This window comes from Ctenocephalides felis, unplaced genomic scaffold (assembly GCF_003426905.1).
Source record: "Ctenocephalides felis isolate EL2017-DRISC unplaced genomic scaffold, ASM342690v1 CF-g0.4_SCAFFOLD_01886, whole genome shotgun sequence".
In the NCBI taxonomy this organism is placed as follows: domain Eukaryota; kingdom Metazoa; phylum Arthropoda; class Insecta; order Siphonaptera; family Pulicidae; genus Ctenocephalides; species Ctenocephalides felis.
This window is the reverse complement of record NW_020538040.1, coordinates 147,608,013-147,631,883: the sequence shown is the minus strand read 5'-3', so window position 1 is coordinate 147,631,883 and position 23,871 is coordinate 147,608,013. Positions and strand designations below refer to the sequence as shown.

The 23,871-nt window shown below is 29.2% G+C and overlaps 1 protein-coding gene across 1 annotated transcript in view; it reads left to right on the top strand.

The window, feature by feature from the left end:
• The window catches only part of LOC113376043 (fibrillin-2-like), a 138,361-nt gene that overhangs the window by 30,925 nt on the left and 83,565 nt on the right, over positions 1-23,871 (top strand). The window contains 3 exon segments of the mRNA XM_026615973.1: positions 8,724-8,754; positions 10,742-10,989; positions 19,170-19,392. Of these exon segments, the coding sequence (XP_026471758.1) occupies positions 8,724-8,754; positions 10,742-10,989; positions 19,170-19,392 (502 nt within the window).

Sequence of the window (23,871 nt, the reverse complement as noted above, 5' to 3'; positions counted from 1 at the left end):
CGTGTAAAATCAAATTAATACTAAAATTACAGCTTTGTATTGCAAATGGTGTGAGAATAAAATTACTATTACAAGCTAGAAATAACTTTATGATTTTTTATTCCTTCTGAAGGAGAAGTTTGTTTTTCGCCAAAAAATTCGATTTGCTAATTTGATGTTTTCTCGACGTTTTAAGTCATTCTGAATCGAATGAGGCCAAAAGGAAAAAATTATGTGTGTATGTGAGCTGATTTTCAACCTTACATCGACGTTTTCTCAAAAAAGTTCATGCAACTTGCTCTAAGGCAAAATGCCACTTACAACTAGTTTATAATATCTTTAGATATAAATTCATTGAAGAGCTGTTATTTAAACTTTTTAACTTACAAGTTGTGCCACCATTGTTGGTATCAATTCATTGAAATCTATGTAATAGTAGATTAAAGTGATAATTCACTTACAACAATTTCGATGTAGTTGATTGGGTTCGTTCTGGTGTAATGGTTAAGAATGTAGGCTAGCATACGTCTCGGGTTCCAACTTCAGTTAGCTCGATATCAAGCAGTATAATATTAAATTTCCACTCGAGATTTTAGATTTTAAATGTCGTCAAGGGGGAAGCCTGTTTTAGAGGCTAAAAATAAATCGTTTTTTTTCTGCAAAAATGTCATTCGAAACTAGCCAAGAATATATCCCTAAAATTTCAGAAACAAATTCAAATATTTTTAGAAGAAATAGTGAGCATGTATACGAGCGGAATGAAAACTTTGACGAGCGATTTCTCGGTTTTCCATTTTACGATTTTACCTATTGGTGGGAAAGATACCAAAAAACTGAAATCCTATCGAAACGAGACAAAATTATTGTATTCACGATTAAATTCTCTTCTAGTTGAACCTAAAAAACCTCAAAAAAGTTATAAATGACCCTCACAATGATCAAAAAACATGATTTCTTTTAAGTTGCGAAAAATTTGTGAATTTCTTATTTTTTTAAAAAAATTAAGGTTTAACTAGAATCTATACTATTAAAAATATAAATTTGGTTTTTTTGTTTTGGATGGGAATTGTGGCCTGCATCTTTTCCGTCAAACGACACATGCATGCTCGTGGTGCCTTGGCAAAATGCTTGTACCCTGCATATTATGACATATATTTTAATGAAAAATTTTTAAAAGAATGTTGAAATATAAACAACAATAAAACTTGAAAGCTTCGTTTCAATTAAATTTTATTCTTTTCCTAAAATTCCTTAAAACAAGCGATTTTTGGAAGGCTCTAAATTAGGCTCCCCTTAAGTGAAAATCTCTTTTCATGGGCATTGCTGCAACATCAATTTCCCAACACTGTTAGATATATATATATAATATATATCTATATATTATATATATATATATATTTATTACATATTATATTATATATATATTAGGGTGGTCCTAATAAGGACATTTTCGAATTTCCTTGCTCCCAAGGGCTCAAAAGGGTTCCAAATTGATAAAAAACAATTCTCTGAAGTTTTAGCTCTTAATATTGTCTTTTAGATAGTGCGCTATTCAGTCAAAGTTTTGTATGGAAATAGCATGGAAAAATTTTCAAAAATTTCAAAAATGAAATTTAGCGTGCAAATGAATGAGTTTATTCAAAATTCGACGCTCTACAAAAAAATGTTAAAAAACCTGTTTTGCAGAGCGTCGAATTTTCAATAAAAGTTGACACGAATTTTCACTTTTAATTCATTTGTCGCTAAGTTATACCTAAAAAAAATTTTTTTTAATTTTCAAATTTTTTCCGTGCTATTTCCATACAAAGTTTGATTGATTTGCGCACTATCTTAAAGTAATATTAAGAGCTAAAACTTTCAGAGAATTTTTTTTATCAGTTTGGAAGCATTTGAGCCCTTGGGAGCAAAGAAATTCGAAAAATGTCCATATTAAGGACCACCCTAATATATATAGTCTAAACGTAAAAAAGAAGAATGTAAGATCCCTGGGTTAACTTTCGAGAAAAAATATTAGGTTATGATGCACGATAGTAAATAGAGCTTTTAGAACACGTCGCTGTTAAAATTTAGTAGATTTTGTACGTAATATCAAATTCACAGTAAAATGGCAGTTACGTCATTGAATGAATATATTTGGTTCAGTGAAACAAACTTTTTTTTTATAGCACTTATTTATATTATTTTCCTTCCCATGTAGCACTCGGTTTTAATTTATTGATTAAAGGCACTTAAGTTGTTGCAATTAAAATTGAAATTCGGCTGGTGTTGAGAATTCGCGTAATTAGTGCATCTGCAATTAGGCGGCGAATCAATTTAGCTCCGACTGTCGGACGAAAGTCGATTCGAGCGAAATTAATGCGAAATATTTTGCACTGACTTGATCCTCTGTGCACTTGTAACACAATACGTTGCTCTGTTGCAAATTAAAACTCCAATGAGTACTTTAGTGTCTCATAACCTTGATCCTTTTATGCTGCGTGTGATATTCCTGGAACGAAAAAATATATTTAATATGTAGTATTCTTGCGGGGCTATACATTGTAATAAAATATACGTATTGCATTATTGGCCAATTATTAAAAATTAATTCTAGTGGAGTGTTCGTGGTGCAGTAAACAGTTTTGTATTCACAAAGTCGCGGATTTAAATTCGCATTTTGCACAACTTGATATCAAGCTTTATTCTTTTATAAATAGTCATTCATATATATATATATATATATATATATATTTGTTACGTCCATATAAATCAATATAAATAAAAATTTTGATTTAATTAGTTCAGTTATAATTTTCGTAATAATATTTTTAGGAGGACATTTTTGGCTCTCTTTTTTGTGTTAGTGGCACCTATATATGTGCATTTCAATTTTGTATTTTAATTTTCAAAGAATAGAAACCTTTAGCGGTTTTTTGTCTTAGGAGAGTAGAGATAGATTGTCCTTTCAATTTTGTATTATTGTTTCAAAGAAAAGAAACTTTTGTCTTTTTTCTTTGTTTTAGTAGTATTTAGATATGTGCATTTCAATTTTATATTTTTGTTTTAAAAAAGGAAACTTTTTGCTTTCTTTTTTGTTTTAGGAGCACTTATATATATGCATTTAAATTTTGCATTTTATTTTTCAAAGAAAAGAAACTGTTTGCTCTCTTTTTGTTTTAAGAGTACCTACCTAGATATGTGCATTTCAAGTTTGTATTTTTGTTTTCAAAGAAAAAAACTTTTTGCTCTTTTATTTCGTTTGAAATTGAAACTTTTTGGCTGCAAGATAGCGGCTTTTATTTTTAATTTTGGTTTCATGTTTTTTTTTCACATTGATAAGACATCTTAAAATAAAAATAGGTTATAATAAGGAATCGTATGTTTCCTTAACTAGAACGAAAAAGCACATTTCAGTATTCCAATGACATAGGAATAACAACAAATTTCAGAAAATAATTCTCTATTAATTTTAATAGACCACATTTTAATAGATTATATTTCTTGTAGGCGCTTTGTTAATGATGACATATTATGTAAACCCTTTCCATCAATCAATCTTTAGAATGCAAATTCTTACTATTAGGGTAGAGCGGGACACAAAGATTCAATTTGGCTTTAGCTAATTATACTGTCTAAAAAACCAAATGAGCTATCTCTCAACACATAATACATGTGAAATAAACAATTATCGCACTATGTTCAGTGAAGTTTCTAATTAACTCCTTGATACAGAAATATTTTTTTACTATTTTTTTAAAATTCGTCATCTGTATCTTTTTCCCCATGGGAGATGTTAGACGGGATAGCCAGGAGGCAAACAGAACCAACGTCTTTTTTAATTACAAAGGAATTTTACAAAATAATAGCTACATTATTTAACTAAAGTGAAATACTAATTTTATGGGAACACTTCTTACACAGATTTTAATGTATATGATCTTGATCTTGTATTTCGAAAAAATATTCATCGGTATAGATCGAATAACTATTACTGTAGTTTAACTTTTGTAAAATTGCTTTTATTTAACTTTATTTACTTTTTTATTTACCATTACTTTTCTTGTTAAGCGTTTGCTAATGTAAAGATTTAGTGGGTCTTTTTACCCCACCCATATGTAAGCTTTTATAGAGGTTGTATGAAAAAACGGATGAATTTAGCTTGAACTTAAAAATAACAATAAATCTTACAAAAAAACTATATAACTTTTAAATAAAAAAATTTGTACAATTTGCTTGTTTTTGAGATAATGATTTTAACCGCGGACTTTTCTACCATATTTCTAATTAATATATTTGCAGAAGATATAAAACTTAGACAGAAATGTTAATCTAGAACTCCTTGTCACCGTTGCATCCATTTTACTCCCGCCTCCGCTTTTTTGTTACTGGGCGTAGAAAATCTATAGATAGTCCTTTTAAATATATCTAAAAATGCTAAATTGAGGCATAACTAGTGCACCTGTCTTTGATAAAAATTAAAATAAGTGGGTCAGTTGATAAAGCGAGAAGGGGAAATGAGTGTTGCATCATAATTACTGATATCTTATCAGCGCGATCGGTAATGTAATTATCATATTGCTAATTTCTTTGCCAGCTTTCAAATACATTTATTTATTGTTGATTAAAGATAAATAAGTTACACTTGTGTTTACTAATCATTTTTTATTTGAATTTCTTCGTGAGTAGTTACATACCGCACGTTTAAGATTAGTCACGATATTAATGGATACTTACTATCCGCGGGTATTTGCAGATTTTTTTAAAAATTAAAACTATTTTTAAATGATGGAATTTGATCAAATCGCATTGAATTATTCAATGTTCAATATAAGCAATTTCAATTTTTATTCAACTTTTTTCTTTGCACAATTATTTTTCTTTTAACTTTTGTCAGATAATGTGTTATGTGACATTCGGGAAGTTTAAAATTTTTGGAAAATTTTGGAAGTTTGGACTTATTGATTTTTTTTATTTAGTATGTCACTTTTACCGTTTTTTGGATGACTCAAATGAGTCGATCCATTTTCTCAGTAAGTAAGCAAACATAAGATGAAGTTGCTTAAATCGTATCCCTATGGTAAATAACTCGTGCAGTTATAGTATTTAGTGCAGATGGAATAAAACAAAATCTTTGCCATTTACTGAATCTTTATTTAGTTGGTTTATGATTAACAGTTACGTGAATTTGTTTTCTTAAATTTTAATAGAAATTTTTATTTTTTTAGAAATGTACTTGTATTTGCGTTACGTAGTTATAAAATTTATTAAAACTCTCCTTCGATTAACTCAGGTTGTTGGGTTATAATTTAAGCTGTAGACTGTATTAAACGCTGATTTGTTTGTATATTATGTATTTGTTGCAGTTCTTATTGCAATCACTGATTTGTCACTAAGTAATTATGGAAGAAGATATATTTATTATTTACTACACATGTTGTTTCGCGGACTTTACTTTTAGAAGTGTACAATTAGTTCCATTAAACTCTCCGTCAGAGCTAGCAACCAACCCGTGTAAAACTCAATGCCATGAAGATTGTCACCTTCATGGCCTATATAATGATTAAGGCGTTTAGTCGACTTAGTCGTACATAACATACTACTAAAAAACTATATAGAATTGAGTCCAAGATCAACTTTTCCTAACTCTCAACTAAATTAAGCTTACAAAATAATTTTATTTAATGGTAATTTTCTAAATATAAGGACAAAATATTGACAAATTAAATTTTTATTTAATGGTTATTTTCTAAATATAAAGGGTACGCTTTAATCAACCTTACTTTACATATATTGCATTGTAGATTGCGTTTGGATGTTAATATTAACTTTGAATACGAATAAATTTTCAAACTTATTTTCTGTTTGTAATTTCGTTTGTGTAACGAAATAGCAAAAATAATACATATTATACTATTAGATGAAATACGACAATATAAAATTTTTCGCTTCTACTATGTCATCATTCATAAATAAGAAACATTTTTTCATGGAATTGAAGAATAGAGACAAAATATATTTTAGAATTTCAATATTACGGAAGTGTCATAAAGTCTGAGAATACACTAATTTTATTAATATTTTCATTATTTTATTTAAGATAATAAACTAGCAATTTGATGAAAATATTACACATTACCAGAATCCTTGTAAACATATTTATCAAACATATTCAGCAGATATAATAGTTAAGATAGTTTTTGATAGTATAATTAATCGAAATTTATATATTTATAAATATGATATTTTTGCATGTAAGTTTTGAAAAAGTGTATAAGTATTATACTATTAATATATAAATATCATATATGCAATATCCAAGTCTTACCAAACATACGTTTATTTTTTTATACGTTTATTTTATATATAAATAAAATGATATCATATATAGCTTTTCACGCTAGTAGATAATTGAAGTCCATGATATTTGACATGAAGCCATAAAATGCTAATTTCACGTCTTAAGAATAAAAAAAAATCATGTTTTATTGTTACAAAATTTCTTCATTATTGAAATGTATATGTTTCTAATTAACTTAAACGAAGTCGTCAGTCAGAGGCGCCAATTGTCTTGTTTTATCTTCATAAGAATATCATAAAAAAATATAAAGAATTCAATAAATTTTATTTGCAGTTTGTTTTCATGGTTATTGAAACATCTTGTAAGGTTTTTCAAATAGTAGTTACATTTTTGTGTCGAACATGAGCGAATATTTAGTTTGGTAGTTTGGTAAAAACAAAAAAAATATTATTTTATAAGTAGGGGAGTTAGGGGCTTGTTGTAACAGCGAAAATAAAATTTTTCATATAACTTTACGTTTCAGAGGTTTCTAAACATTTGGCATACTTTATAATTAGATAAAATGGATGTATATGTGTGTGTGTATATGTGAGCGGATACAAATTTTTGTCGACGATTTCGCGAACACGGATCAACCGATTTGAATAATTCAAAAAACATTCGATTCATATTTATAAAGAGACGTCCTGATTAGTTTTTGGTAAAGGCAGGTCTAGCCGTTTCAGAGATACGGGGTAAAAAGTGCAAAAATGGTATTTTAATTTTTGAGACAACGGAGCGTCCGATTTAAATAATTCAAAAAACATTTTACTTGTATTGACAAAATGAACAACTGCTAAAACTTTTGTAAAGGCAGATCCAGTGACTCAGGAGATCCAATAAAAAAAGTAAAAAATAATGTCATTTGACGGTCAAAAATGAACATTAGACTTATGTGCATTGTGTTATCAGATATTTTATAAAAATTTTAATAACAAGTACAAATTTTGTGTACATTTATAAGAGTTATACGTATATCAATGTTTCTAACACTTACATGTTAGAAGACTACGCGGCGCTTACGCGCTTTGATATTTCGAATTCACATCAGTTATGCAGCGCGATTGCTTAAAAAAATGTTAAAAATTTTCAAAAAATTCATAATACAAATTTCAAAATTTCATTCATAATAACAAAAATTTCTAAATTTCTTAGAAATCTATTTTTTTCAAAGTTTGCAAATTATTTAATTTTTTTTTAACAATTTAGTTTTTGCTACGGGAAGTTCCAGCAATTTGCCTTAAGACACGATTCCATGCACCACGTTAGTTATCAAAGGTATATTAGTGGTATATCACGGTTATTAACTTCCCGTAGGGCAAGTTATAGTAATCGCAAAAAAATCGAAAATGAAAATTTTTATATATCTTTACGTTTCAGAGGTTTCTGAATATTTTGGCATACCTTAGAAAAAATGGATGTATGTGTGTGTGTGTGTGTGTGTGTGTGTGTGTGTGTGTGTGTGTGTGTGTATGTATGTGCGAATACAAATTTTCGTCGACGATTTCGGGAACACGGATCAACCGATTTGAATAATTCAAAAAACATTCGATTTGTACTGATAAGGAGACGTGCTGATTAGTTTTTGGCGAAGGCAGGTTTAGCCGTTCCGAAGATACGGGGCAAAAAGTGCCAAAAACGGTACCTCCGTTTTTAAGAGAACGGAGCGTCCGATTTGAATAATTCAAAAAACATTTTGCTTGTATTGTATGGGTTCCGTACTAATGCTTATGCGTTAGACGGCGGCTCGGCACTTGCGAGCTTTGACATTTCGTCTCTATGCAGTTCAAGCAGTGCGATTGCTTTGAAAAAAAGTTCAGAATTTCCAAAATATGTCAAAATGAAGAAAACATTTTTTTTCAAAAATTTTTTGTGTTTTCAAAAAAAAATTTTTTTTTCTCAAAAAAAAATTTTTTTTTTTCGAATAAAATTTTTTTTTTCCAAAGAAAGTTATTTTTTTGTCAAATTTATAGTTTCTCAAAAATCTATTTTTTTTAAGTAAATTTTTTTCAAAATGTTAATCGTTTTTAAAAAATAATAATTTTTGGTACGGGAAGTTCTAGCATTTGCCTTAAGGCACGATGCCCTAATTGCCTTAAGACAGAATTCCACTTACAGCTAGTTTACTTTTAGGTGCCACTACATAATAAGTCGTTTATAAAATATTTATATCTTCTTAATGAAAATATTAAATTGCTTACTTGTTTGATTAGTACTAAATGTATATATTATTAGTTTACTAAATGAAATATAATTAAAAAGTTGATCAATTAAAATATAAGTAATGAATATCGCTGGGTCGGATCTAATTCATCGGACTTTTGATTCCTACAATTTTTGATCCATTAATTGAAGCCAAATAAAAAGTAAATAACTGGTAATCAATAAATAAATATTCATCTGAATTATCACTAAGGTGTTAATGTAGATAGGTCATGTGACAGCATTCTTTTTAATAGGTCAGGATTGTGGATGATGTAATATATTTTATGCAATATATTTGAGAAGTACTCATATTGCGATTGTCATGAATTTTGTCAGTTTTAAGGTCCATTATTATACTCAATGTTATATTAACAGACTTCTCTTGAAGTATCTTGACAAATATTACTTTGAAGCGCTCAAAGTCAGCATTAAATTACTTGCTAATGAATTGTGTTCATTATTTGATTAAACGGCTATGAAAGGCTAATCAATTGATGTTTAATTATCACGTTAACACATTAATATATATTTGGAATGTTTTGTCAATCGTGAATTGAAAATATGAAGTTTATACATAATTACTAGGTAGGCTGTATAGTAGGGTATATTACATCAAGGTTCTATCAAAAATATATCGAATTCAGGCTTATTATCATTATTATTTTTTTTTTAAATTCCAATATTTGTTACAACTACTAAATAATATAACATCTAGTAATATAAGTGAATAGTAACATAAATATAAATAAAATATAGTACAAAATAAAGGATAGTAACTCAGGTTTACGAAAAACGAAAATTTGCTTTTTTTGATATTTATTCAACCATATGTGGTAGAGCGGGGCGTAAGGATTTAATTTTACTTTAAGCAATCATATTGTGAAAACTAAACCATTTGTATCTCAACAAAATACATATCAAACAAACAACTATCTGGCTATGTTCATTAAAACTCCCAGCTAATTCATCATTGTAGAAATGTGTTTTTTTTTGCTGTTTTCCAAATTTTGTCTTTTCAACCCGATAGACGGGGTAAAATGGGACGCCAGGGGGGAAAGAGGTCAAATGTCTTATTTTTAATTTTAAAGGGATTTATCGAAAGACTAGCAACATTATTCAAGCAATGGTAAATATAAATTTCATAGGTACCTACTTTTTTATAAGGACAACACAGTATATAACCGTGATAATTCGTCAGATATATCAGCAGAGTTGGAATAACTATTTATTTAATTTATCTCTTGTGAAATTGCTTTTTTTTTAACTTAATTTACTTCAATTCACTATTTTATTGTTTACACATTTGCCAGGGTAATGGTTCAGTTGGTCTTTTTTACCCCATAGAGGTTATATAAAAAGAACTATAGGATCTAACTTAAAATTAACAATACATCTTATAAAATAATTAAATAACGTATACTTAAAAAATAAAATAATTTTATTTTTATTTAATAACTTAAAAAACTATCAACGAAATAAAATACCTGTTGTGGATTTTTAAACATTTTTGTTTATCTCTCTTTAAGAATCAAGGTGGTTGATGGTTATACATATTTTTCCTCTACTTTTAAATATTATTAATCAAAAATTCTGAACTTTACTTGTTTTTGAAATATAGGTGGTGGACCTTTTTACTCGTGGACCTTATAATATAATATATATATATATATATATATATATATATATATATATAAGTACACTCAGGGGGCGTTCATTAATCACGTGTTCGATTACCTCACCTTCCCTTTGGTGATACGTGGTGATATTCAAAATTACCCCCATTTCCCACCAAACATCACGTGTATTTTTAGTTACGAGATTTTTTTTTTTTAAATACTTGGATTTTTTTAAATGCATTAGGTAAAAAATAAATACACGTAATACCTCCCTCTCCCACGTGATCTTTTGTGATTTTTTTTGTCAAAACCATAAAAACCTCACGTGATTAATGGGCGCTCCTTTATATAAATATTGTTTTTTAATATTTTTCTGATTTATTTGATTCAGGGGTTTGGGATATTCCCTTCTTGGAAAACTTGCAATCCAAAAACTTCCCTAATTCAAACACAACCAAAATCCAATCGCGTGATTCTCGTCAAAAAAATTAATTGAAAGTACGTCGAACTATAGCAGTTCACCAAAACGTAGAACGCAATAAATGAAAAATTGAACAAATAATTTTCCGAGAAGAAAATGTATCACCTATTATTGATAATTAATTTATAAATTTCCTCTTTCCAGAATGCTTAGCAGAAACATTTAACTTGTGCTGTAGTCTAGGAGAGAAATGGGCGGACACTGGAAAGGCATGTAAATCTTTCCCACCTCCTGCTAAAGGTGTCCCACTGGAGCAGCAGCCTGTTTGCTTGGCCACTGTTGAGATCTGCTGCTCCAGGCGGAGAAGAGCGGCCCAATGCGAAGCAGGACAAAAGGCAGCTAAACAGAATAAGGAATGTTATGTACCTGGTGTTGCTGATGACTTCTATAAGGTAGATTACTAATTTTGTGCTATTGAGTTTATAATGCTCCATCATGGTATTGGTTAGAGATTTGTACTTTTAATCAGAAATTGCAATTTTGATACCCGTCTCGGGCAGCATGTAGTGACATCGGTTTTTAGATGAAAATATAGATAGTAATATGTTTGGAAGTGAAAACTAGTGATGTATGGCATCGCGCCTTAAGGCAATTTGCTGAAACTTCCTTTACCAAAAAATATTTTTTGATTAGATAAAGATATTTTTTTTAACTTTGAAAAAATAGATTTTTGAGAAATTTTAAATTTTTGAAAAGAAAGACTTTTTTGGTAAAAAGACATTTAAAAAAATTTTTGTTTTTTATTTTATTTTAGAAATTTTGAACTTTTTTCAAAGCATCGCACTGATTTAGCTGCATAGAGACAAAATATCGAAGCGCGTAAGCGTCGCGTCGCCGTCTAACTGACAAACGATGTCACGGAACTCATAGAAATGTTAACAAAATTGATACATATTATTAAATATTTCATAAAATATCTGATAATTTGATATGCATATGTTTAATGATCACTTTTGACCGCCAAATGGCATTGTTTTTCACTTTTTTTACTAGATCTTCGAAACCGCTAGACCTGCCTTCTTAAATTTAATCTATTCTTTATCTAATCAATACAAGTAAAATGTTTTTTGAATTATTAAAATAGGACGCTTCGTTCTCTTAAAAACTGAGCTACCGTTTTTGAAATTTTTTGTCCCGTATCTTCGGAACAGCTAGACCTGCCTTTGCCAAAAACTAATCAGCACGTCTCCTTATTAATACGAATCGAATGTTTTTTTAGTTATTCAGATCGGTTGACCTGTGTTCCCGAAATCGTCGACGAAAATTTGTATCCGCGCACACACACATACATTCATTTTTCTAAGGTATGCCAAAATATTCAGAAACCTTTGAAACGTAAAGATATATAAAAAATTTCATTTTCGATTTTTTTGCGATTACTATAACTTGTCCTACAGGAAGTTAATAACCCGTACTTGGCATTTTTGCAAGTCATCAGTATTATAGTTATTATAATTATAAATTCACCAAATGTTGGATTGCTACCTTTAAAACCACGTCATTTTGAAATCATAACAACTATTAAGTTTTAAACTAAATGGTCTTACACCTTCTTATAATATTAATTGCTTAGGAATAATGTCAGATGTGTGCTTTCTTATCAAGTTTTTTTTATGGTTGACTACATTTTTGGCAAATGCCTGACCAGAACTATTTTGATCCTTTTTGTCCATGTACCCACTAAAACATAAATGTTTCTATCATCCCCATCCCTTCAAAGAGAAAATTATGAAGAAAATCTATTATATCATAACTTCCTGTAACCTTATACTCGATAATATGTAGATGTATGATTTATTATATGATTTATAGATTGGAGGAGTTGACATTACTGTATATGAAACGAATAATAATAAATAATAAATCAATTTTCTCACGTTGGTTTATAAGTTGTTAAACAATTTATTCATACCAGTAAAACATGAAATAAGTAGAATGGTAATTGTCGTTTTTCTGGCTTCTAACAATAGTGTCAAGGAATATTTTATATTCGTCTTTATAGAAGTCATTTTTATCCTAACTCATATAATACCCTTGATATTAATTTTGTATTGTGAGTGTTTTGCCCAATCTATTAACTTCATAAATGCATTAGTAATATCAAGTAAACATGTATACAAACAAGTAAACAAATTTATATACTGGGTGTCCCAGACCTTGACGTCAAGCCGAAATGGGGTGATAGTATTGACCTTAACAGTCCTGAAAAAAATTTAGAAATAAAAATTATCTTACGTTGTTTGAAAATTATGAGCTTTTAAGTGCAACTTAGAGCTTTGGTGAAATTATAATTTTGTTTATTTAAGCTTTGGAACCATAACTATGAATAACATTTCTAGGTCCACAGCAAAATAAAAATACCGCAATTGTTCCAAGTTAAACTTTATAAACAAAATTATAATTTCACCAAAGCTCTAAGTTGCAATTAAAAGCTCATAATTTTCAAGAATTAAAACTTTTTGTTGAATTATGGATTAAGTATTCTTAAAATCGGTCGACTTCTAGAGGCCCTCCTTTACAAAAATGTACTGAAGTATAATTGGCGTTTTATCAAAAGTTGGCGGAATCAGGATGAAATAGTAAAATAAAAATCTAAAAGTAACACTTGATATTAGCTAGACATATAGTTAAACAATCAAGAAAATATAATATTTGTCGTCATATTAAAATAGTTATTAATAATAAAACAGCGTGTAAATTATTCTTATTTAACAATGTTCCCGTGCTGACATTGACATGAAATATTCAACGCATAATGGCACTGGCAGTAAAACATCTTGGCATAGTAATATATCAAGTACTAGATTGAATCTCAGACTAATCTATAATGCTAATAATATGAAATGAAACTCTGGGTCGATTGATAATTATAATATATGTATTTGTATAACTGTAATCGACAGTGAAATTACTTCAAAACTTTCAATACTGGAGAAGCTTAACATACGCGATTAGGGGGTACGTAATCGGTGCACCTACGCCAATTTCATAAAAAAATTAACAATTGATTTAAATACTCTAATAAAACATAAAATTTTGGATTTTTTGTTGATAAAGTTTATGTGAATGTATTCATGAAAAAAATGATTTAAATTTTATTTTTTAAAAAGAACAAATTGTTTATTTTTAAAACAACTTTACTTAAAATTCTTATCGTTTATTAGAGTTTTTGTAATCGCAAAAAAATCGAAAATATATTTTTGCTTTGATTTATTGCTTTGAAAAAAAAATTAAGAATTTTTAAACAATTTTAAAAATCAAATTTTTCAAAAAAGTCTTTTTTTAATAAATTTTCAATAATCTATTTTTTTAATGTTTATTAAAAATGAAGATTTTTTGAAATTTTTAAATTATAATACGAGAAGTTCCAGCAATCGTGCCTTAAGTAAGGTAACCATACATCCCGGATTGGCCGAGACAGACCCGATTTTCCGTCTTGCGTCCCGGCTTTTTGTAAAAGCAATATTTGTCCCGGTTTTAGGTGTTTTGTCCCGGATTGTCCCGGATTTTTAAAAATGTTTTGATTGCCAATATATTTTTAAATATATTTTAACTAGAAAATTTGAACTGAAAAATTGTGCATATAAGTTTTTAGCTCACAAATAAACCTCCTCCCCCGCTCTCCCAACATTCTAATCCGTCCCTTAAGGCACTATGCCATACAGCACTAGTTTTTTTCGGTTTTATCAAAACTGGCAAAATTACCATTACCTATAAAACGAAGATTAGCCAAATTTAGACAGTGAATTAATCACTGACTTATTGAATAGCACCAAAATCATATAGTTTACAGATGTTCCATAATGTTAGTTATAAACTGAAGATACAGTGCTTTGCATTTTATTACTCTACAAATAATCGTAAAATTGCTTTTATAAAATATAGATATAATATTTATCAAGATCCAATAACATGTGCAAATTTTAGATATTTATCTCAAGTGGAGCTTTACAAGCAACCCATTTCTTTGGTGCTTTTGAGCCATCTGCTGGCTTGAAATAAATTTGCAGAATGTGATTCATTTTACAATCAAAATTTTATGAAATGCAACTTTATATTAACTACTTTTGCATACAGCATATCACTTTTCGAATGCATGATACGAAATATTTTGTTATACATTTTAGATTAACTTCTAGATGAATTAACCTAATGATTTCGGAAACATTGCATTATGAGATAAACTGTTACTTAACTTCCCGTAGGAGAAGTTTATGTTTTCATCAAAAAATCCCATTCGCCAATTTTATGGTTTCTCGACGTTTCAAGCCATTCTAAATCAAATGAGACCAAATTTAGAAAAAGTATGTGTGTATGTGAACAGATTTTTTGCCGTAAATCGACGTTTTCTCAAAAACGGCTGGATCGATTTAAAAAATTTGAAAGCCATTCGAGGTATCTCGATGAGGACTAGCGTTTATCAAATTTACGCGACGATCAGCCAAACCGTTTCTTTGTAAATCGCAGAAAAGTGAAAAATTTCGTCCACGTTTTAGCCCGCAATTCTGAATCGATTTTAAAAAATCAAAAACTGTTCGGAAGATATTAGTTGCGAATGATACTGATTAGTTTTAGGCAAAAATCTACCGAGCCGTTTTCTTGTAATTAACTGTTGATAAAAAAAATTTAAGCCGATTTTTATGGAACTTTGTTTGGCGATATATATCATGGTCTTATAGAACTTACTGAAATATTACGACCGTACAACAAGTAGTTTAATTTTAAAAATTTATCAAAGTTTGAGAAAATTAGTAGTTTTTTTTTTTTGACGTTTGTTAAAATTAAAATTAGACGATTTACTTGGTATAACGATAGAGTACTTGGTCTTAATGAACGTACTAAATCATTAAAGTCCTACGGAAACTGGTTCAATTGTAAAAATTATTGATTTTCGAAAACATGCTTTTAGAAAATACTCCGAGTTAACGTGTTCATTCGTTTTCAATTATGTGTAATAAATCAACTCGGAATACTTTTAATCGCTCATAAATTAATTTATTTTTTATTGATCAAGTCGATTATTATTTACACATATCGGGAAGTTCATGTAAGTTGCCTCAAGGCAAAATACCAATACCAACAAGTTATCTATTTATTTGTTAATGTGATACATAAAAATCACAAGTCTTACATATTGAATTATCAGCAGAATGAGTTTATTGGCTTTAGGACTACCGTACAAAAATTCAACCTGAAAAAATATTGCTTTTTGTGGCGACGGGGACATAAAAAAATATTTGAACTGAATTTTAGGATACAGATTTTATCGCATTTTAGACCTCACTAAAATGCGAAGTTTCAGTGTTTGTTAAAACGCAAACTTATCTAAATTTTAACTGCTACTAATTTGCAATTTAAAATGTTTTGTATATGCAAATATATAACATTGTATTTATATTCAAAGGTTTTGCTCATGCACACATTGATTTTCACTGGAACGTGCCTTTGCATATACAGAAATCATTATTATCATTCACTGCATCCTTTCACACATAAATCCGGAAAATTGATGATTAGCACCATTTCATGTCCGTATTTGATTTGCATTTTGTTATTATTTGCGTTTTAAAATGAATTATTTTATCGACCATGCTTAATTATTAATAAATATTGACAACAATGAATGTTTTATAAATGTACATTGCATGTGCAATTTGAGTGCACAAAGTTTGATTTGGATTTATCCTTGTACGCATTTTGATATTGTTTACTTTGTTTTTTCTGTTGTACATTTTGGAATTGTTTAAATTCATAACATAAATTCATACAGAATACGCTTAAATTGAAAAGAGAAAGATTTTAAAAGTAATAATTTTTAAGTATTTTGATTATAATATGGAATTTGCTTATTGCTTGCACAAATTGCTTATTAAACATTTCATAAAATAATTTAAACATAAAAAATTTGCTTTTTACTTACGAATATATCAGTTATACAAATAAATACAAATAAACAGTAAATTACATCACTAACTTATAAATTAATTTCAATTACCAGTTTTTATACAAATTTGCCTTGTGTTTAATTAATAGTTTTTTTACATCAAGACTTTCAACATGTTCGAATAAAACTTCATTACAATTCTAAATGTTTGTATTGAAAATTATCATAAAGTTCATCTCTATACGTTAATATTAAGTATATGGTAGGGCGGGGCACAAAGGTCCAATTTGACTTTGAGCAATTATATTATGAAAACCAAACTAATTATATCACAACAAATAATACATATCAAACAAACAACTATCTAATTATGTTCAGTAAAACTCCTAGCTAACATTATTGTAGAAATTTTTCTACTGTTTTTTTAAAAAATTGTCGGTGTAAAAAGGGACGGCCAGGGGGTTAACAGGTCCAATTTCTTATTTCGAATTCACGGAATAATGGCAACATTGTTCAATCAATGCAAAATATGGGTATATTTTTACAGAGATAATACTGTAAATAACCTTGATCTGGTATTTTGTCAGAAATATTAATCAACAGAGTTGTAATAACTATTTATTTAATTTATCTCTTGCTTTTTTAGATTAATTTACCTATTTATTCATCATATTTTACAGTTTACACCTTTGCCAGGATAAAGGTTCAGTTGGTCCTTTTTATCCCTTTTATAGATGTTGTATAAAAAACTGTTGAATCTAACTCAAAATTTACAACACATTTTATAAAACAAATAAATAAAGTATACTTAAAAATTATATCAAGGTTTTGTAAACTAAATAACAGTGCTTACAACCAAAAAAATTAACAACGAAACAAAATACTTTTGTTATGGATTTTCAAAAATTTCCGTTTATCTTCCGAAAGCGACGTCACAAAAATAAAAGTGATTGTTGGGTATACATATTTTGCCCTCCACTTTTAAATAATTATTTCAATAAATTATTGTTAAAAATTCTCAAATTTACTTGTTTTTGGACCTTTTTACCCGCGGACCTTTAAGCTTCGCCCTACCCTATATGATATAAATAAATAGGAATCTATTACAACTACATATAACAATAGAATTAAAGGCAATCATATGCTTTGCTTTGTTTTAACATTCTCATCCAATAATAATAAAACTAGTGGTGCATGGCATCGTACCTTAAGGCAAATTGCAGGAACTTCCCGTACCGAAAATTAAAATTTTTAAAAAAGCTTTAATATTCTTTGAAAACTTTGGAAAAAAAATAGATTTTTGAAAGTTTTGAAAAAAAAATAGCTTGAATTCATAGTAACAGTCTAACGGAGAAGCATTGGTATGGAATCCATAGAAATCTAAACAAAATTTGTACTTAGTATTAAAATCTCTATAAAATATCTGTTAATTTGTTGTGCATATGTCTAATGATCATTTTTGACCGCCAAATGACTTTTTTGGATTTTTTTTTCACTCGATCCTCGAAACCGCTAAACCTGCCCTCCCAAAAATTTGATCAGTTCTTCATTTTGTCAATACAAGTAAAATGTTTTTTGAATTATTGAAATCGGAAGCTCCGTTCTCTCAAAAACTGAATTATCATTTTACTCTTATTGTCAAAATGAATAACTGGTTAATGTTTTGGGAAGAGAGGTGTAGCGGTTTCTCAGATCGAGTAAAAAAGTAAAAAAAAATGCCATTTTCGAAATGATCATTAGACATGAGATTATCAGATATTTTATAGAGATTTTAATGATAAGTATATATATTTCTAAGGGTTTCATACTAATGTTTTTAAAGCTTTTTTTAAAAAAAATAATTTTAGGTACTGAAAGTTACAGCAATTTGCCTTAAGACACGATGCCATGTATCACGAGTTTGTATTTTTAACTTCACGTAGGGCAAGTTATAGTAATCGCAATAAAATCGAAAATGAAAATTTTTATATATCTTTACGTTTCAAAACCCACTGAACATTTTGGCATACATTAGAAAAAATGGATGTATGTGTGTGTGTGTGTAGGTGTGTGTATGTGTGTGTGGGTGTGTGTATGTGTGTGTGTGTGCGGATACAAATTTTCGCCGACGATTTCGGGAACACGGATGAAGCGATTTGAAAAACATTCGATTTGTATTGATAAGGAGACGTGCTGATTAGTTTTTGGCATAAGCATGTCCAGCCGTTTCGAAGATACGGGGTAAAAAGTACCAAAAATGGTAACGCAGTTTTTGAGAGAACGGAGCGTCCGATTTTAATCATTCAAAAAACATTTTACTTGTATTGACAAGATGCAGTATTGGTCACATTTTTATGAAGGCAGGTCTAGCGGTTTCGGAGGTCTAGGCGAAGCGGCTCTTACGCGCTTCAATATTTCGTCTCTATGCAGTTAAAGCAGTACGATTGCTTTGAACAAAAGTCCAGAATTTCCAAAATATTTCAAAATAAAACATTTTTTTCGAAAAGTCTTTTTTTTTCAAATAAAGTAAATTTTTGACAAAAATTTATAGTTTCTCAAAAATCTATTTTTTTCAAAAATGTTAATCTTTTAAAAAAAATATATTTTTTGTACGGGAAGTTCCAGCAATTTGCCTTAAGGCACGATGCCATGCGCCCCACTAGTTGTTAACTATTTTGCATATTAACATATTTGTTTTTATCGTTTCAGGATTGTTGCGAGGCTTGCAACATCGGGTTGGTAGTGGGTTCGATGGGAGCCGGCTGCAAGCAGGGCTTTTCGTTCGGTGCCGGGACCGACGCCTCGTTCTCGGTTTGCTGCGAGGAGATGGCGAGGAACTTGTCGACTAGCCAGACGTCGACGTACGCGCCGCAGAGCATCGTGGCCACCAGCAAGCCGATGCCCGAAGCCGCGAATGATCTGTCGCCCTTGGGTGAGCGGAAACTCGATTGCGATTCATTATCACGAATTTATTTACTCGTGTTCTTTTTAATAACGAACTTTTCTTTATTGTATAGACACGATAAAGAAATTTGTTTTTGTGCGTATTTGACATTCTTATTTGATTTTGACATTCATTTTAAATTGCGTGGGATATTTGGGGTAGATATGGATAATTTGAAAATAATCGCTTGTTATTGACATAAATAAGATGTGTCTGTTGAAGAACGGATATAGCAGAAGTTTGTAATGATTTATTTTAAAATTTATAATATCAAGAACAAATTATTTTTATAATAGTACAATTATTAATATTATAAAAATTGTTACTATTATACAGTACAGGTAACCTCCGTAGAAAACGATACATATTACTATTTTGCAGTTGGAGAATTGAAACTATCTCTTTTGGGGGCGTCCATTAATCACGTGATCGATTTTTTTAGATTTTTAACCCCCCTCTCTTGCCCTCGGTGATACGTCGTGATATTTAAAATTAACCCCCTTCCTTCCCCCACCAAACATCACGTATTTACGAAAAAAAGCGTAAAATTTTTGTTTTTTTTTAACATTTATGTAAAAAATAAATACACGTGATATCTCTCTAGACCCCTCCCTCCCCCACGTGATTTTTCGTAATTTTTTTGTCAAACTCCCCCTCCCCCTAAAAGCCTCACGTGATTAATGGACGCCCCCTTTATAACACGGTACTTTCATAGCAAAATTTTACTCTACCAGGTATTTCTATATCTCGGTTGTAGTATTGAGACTATCTCCCTTATAACACGGTACTTTTTTAGCAAGGTTTCACTCTATCAGGGTTTGTTAATTGAACAAAACACTAATAGAATATGAAATATAGTAAAAGCGAACTTTGTTTGATTTAAAATTAGCGATATCCGACATATAACAGCTCATTAAACGTGTTGAAATTAGTGCAAAAGATAGCTCATTTAACATTTTTTATTCCAGCGCGTACGTTCTATCGAAAAAGAGACCTAGATTTACCCAAGCTGGTTATTTTTTTTACATAGAGATCCTTCAAATAAAATACACGCCTAATTCAAAAGGGATCTTTGCAAGAGCATATGTCGTACAAAAATCTCTTCAATTAATTCAAGCAATAGAGAATAACAGAAATTTTGCATAAGGTAAAGCAAGTAAAAATCTGGAGATAATATAGAATAATGCTAAAGGACGAGGATATCTTGCCAAATAGAAAACTCTGACGTTGAATAGCACATATTTATGGCGAATAAAATATTTAGTTAATTCACTTGTTCATATGTATTACTTCTTTTAAAAAAAACAATAAATATATTTATTTTTATTGTATTTCATGATAGTGCAATTTTATATTACATGTGAAAAATCACGGACTTGCACAGTTCAGTATATTTGCCTGGGTCTGCGGGACATTACCTATTTTTCTACATTATTTTCAAACTGCGATACGCTTTACGTAAAATAATATTTTATGATTGTAATAAAAAGCAAAAATATTTAGTAATTATTATTAATTAATAATATTAATTACAAATTAATTATAATTAATTAATATGTATAAAGTTAGAAAAAAAATAAAGATAATGCAGTCATAATCTTTATTTTGTTGATTGTGAATATTTATGATATAAAATATTTTGGCGCAGATGTCACAAAAAACCGTTACATTTTTACATAAGATTAAATAAACCTCATTATTTATTAATTCGATTCTATTTACTTAGACAAGATATGAAGACCTTTGGAAAACCATAAATATTCGGTTTAATGACGAGTTGAGATTATATTTTGACTATAGTATAGTACCACTAAAAGATATATCTGTTTATGCGATTACGGAATTTGAAGATAAATTTGTTCCGAAAAGTTTAAACACGAGTGTAACATGTACCAACTAGCACTCATGTAAAAATACCGAAAATACCGGTATCGGGCAGTAAACCAGTATTTCGGTATACCGGTATACCGATATTGCATTCCTTAGTAGCTTATGACAATATTATGCAGAACGGTTTATATATCCAATTGAAATAAAAAAGTTAATTATCGTTTAAGATTCTGCTGAAAACCGCCTTCTATCTAATTTATTCCAGTCAATCACTTATATATAATTTGCATGAATTGTATTTGCAATCAATCAATCTTATAAAAATAATTCGTTTTATTTCTTACAGTTAAAAAAATATTAACATGATAGTTGAAATTTATATAAATTTTAAATACAAGCGGTTTTAAACAAGTGTTAACATTTTGTATGATAAAATTATTTTTCAGCAATAGTTAAACCAGTTCAATTAATTCTCAAAACAGTGTAAGGAGCCGGTATCGTTGAAGTTCATAAATCTCATCTTCCGTGCGCTTAAATAACCTCAAAGTCTGCTATATTTCTTCAATTTCAAAATGTTGATTACGCCATAAATATTAAGTGGCACCAAATTAAATTTTCTGTTCCGTTACCGATTCGTTGTCCTCGATGGTCAGATATATACGTGTAGAAAGGTACATGTTTTTCTTGAAATGCCAATCATTCGTCGTTGAATGACGCACGTTGGGACGACGAAATGAGCGACCGCCGAAGAAGCAAAATAAGGGAAATAACACCCCTTGGATTCGGCAAACAGTCCGCTGTGATCGATCGACGTAGTCGCTTCGAGGCGACCAAATAGGCTTTAGTCGCCTTTAGACAACGAAATAGTCTAGTCGGTCACATGTACATAGATGGTTGTTTTAATTAGTAGTCTACTAATTAGTATTTTACTATAATAATGAAATAGAAATTATATTGTAATAAATAGTACGTAGGGCAGTACTGTGTAGAGCAGATTTTTGCCGGTGAACTCTTTGTACAACACGTGCTTCGACAGATGTTGAATTTAATTTAAGAAAAAGAATGTGGAATAAAAAATTATATTTAAAAAGTAAAATAAGCTCTTAACTGGAATTGGTAAAGGTAGTTTACATATATATATATATATATATATATATATATATATATATATTGTATGATTCTGAATTTGATGTTGACATATGCATTAACAAAGTCTAGTAGTCGGGCATAACATTAATAAAAAACATGAATTTCTTTCAAAAATTTATTTTACATTGATACGTTTCGGCTATAATCCTAGCCTTTATTCAGTGGATACTAAAAATAAAATTAAAAACTAAAACAATTGAATAGAAGTGAAATTTTTTTTAAAAAAATTGTAAATACTTACAATTAGTTATTCTTAGTGTTACATTAGAAGATTTTAATAATCCATGGTATCAGGATCTGGTAATGCACTACACTATGTAATATAAACATTAATCTTGTAATTAAACAATATTTCACAAAATATTAATTTAAAAAAAAGCACAAATAGATAGTGTGTAATATATATGTTGTTCGTAGACTGGTTTAAGATATAATGGAGAATAGACTTTAAAAATATTTTTACCAAGATTCTACACATGTGTGGAACGAATTGCGAATCCTTTGCGCGATTGTTTTTATTGTTTTGTGAGAAATTTGAAATTGCTATGTAAATAAAAGAGGTTTGTGTCTCACAGCCTGTTAAGTTCATTCCGTTTATTAATTGTCTTATTGTTATAAATAGTTGAAAAAGATCTTTTTAAAATTTTTCGTTTAAATAAATTTTGTTCGACTTGTGTTTCAAAGTTCCAATAATGTGGTTCGCAAACATAATTTAATTCAAAAAAATCCCAGACAATTTAAAACTATGCTTGCGGACCACATTTATACTTTAGAACACAATATGGACTTATATATATATATATATATATATATATATATATATATATATATATAAAATAAAAAGAAAACTAAAAATATGTTTCTTAAAATAAGTTTAATAGAACCATACGTTTCGAGTTTCAATTTGACTCTTCCTTAGTGTCTGTCCACGCAGTCACCATCTACTCTTCCAGGCGTGATAGTCTAAATTATTATTTTTGTTCAGTTCTTATTCGAATTATATATATTGTTTTTTTACTTACATGGTTATATTCACTGATTATGTTTTTTTCTTAATAATAATCTTTGTCGAACTCAGAATGGAAAAAGAAGGTTTTGCAACAAATGCAAGTCTCTTCTTTTTACCGGTAGATCTTTTGGTCTGTTTTTAGCAATTATTTCTTGAAGTACAAGTTAAAAGCGAATCATCTTTGACAGGTTTTAGTTTTTTTTCTTGGCCCTTAGTAATGCATGCGGAAAAGTAATATGCCATTGTGTACATTGGATAACAATGTCATTTTGTTCGAAATTAAACCAAATTAATAACTAATGAAAATTTCACCAAACACCTGATTATTGCAATAAAATTGTTCGTTCACTAGTAGTGAGTTAATTGATTTTAATTGAAATAGTTACGAGTATCCATAAATGGGTACCCGAAAAAACATGAGAAAAACACCCTCAAAATATACTTTTTAAGGTGCGAAATACTTTTGAACTGGTTACCGC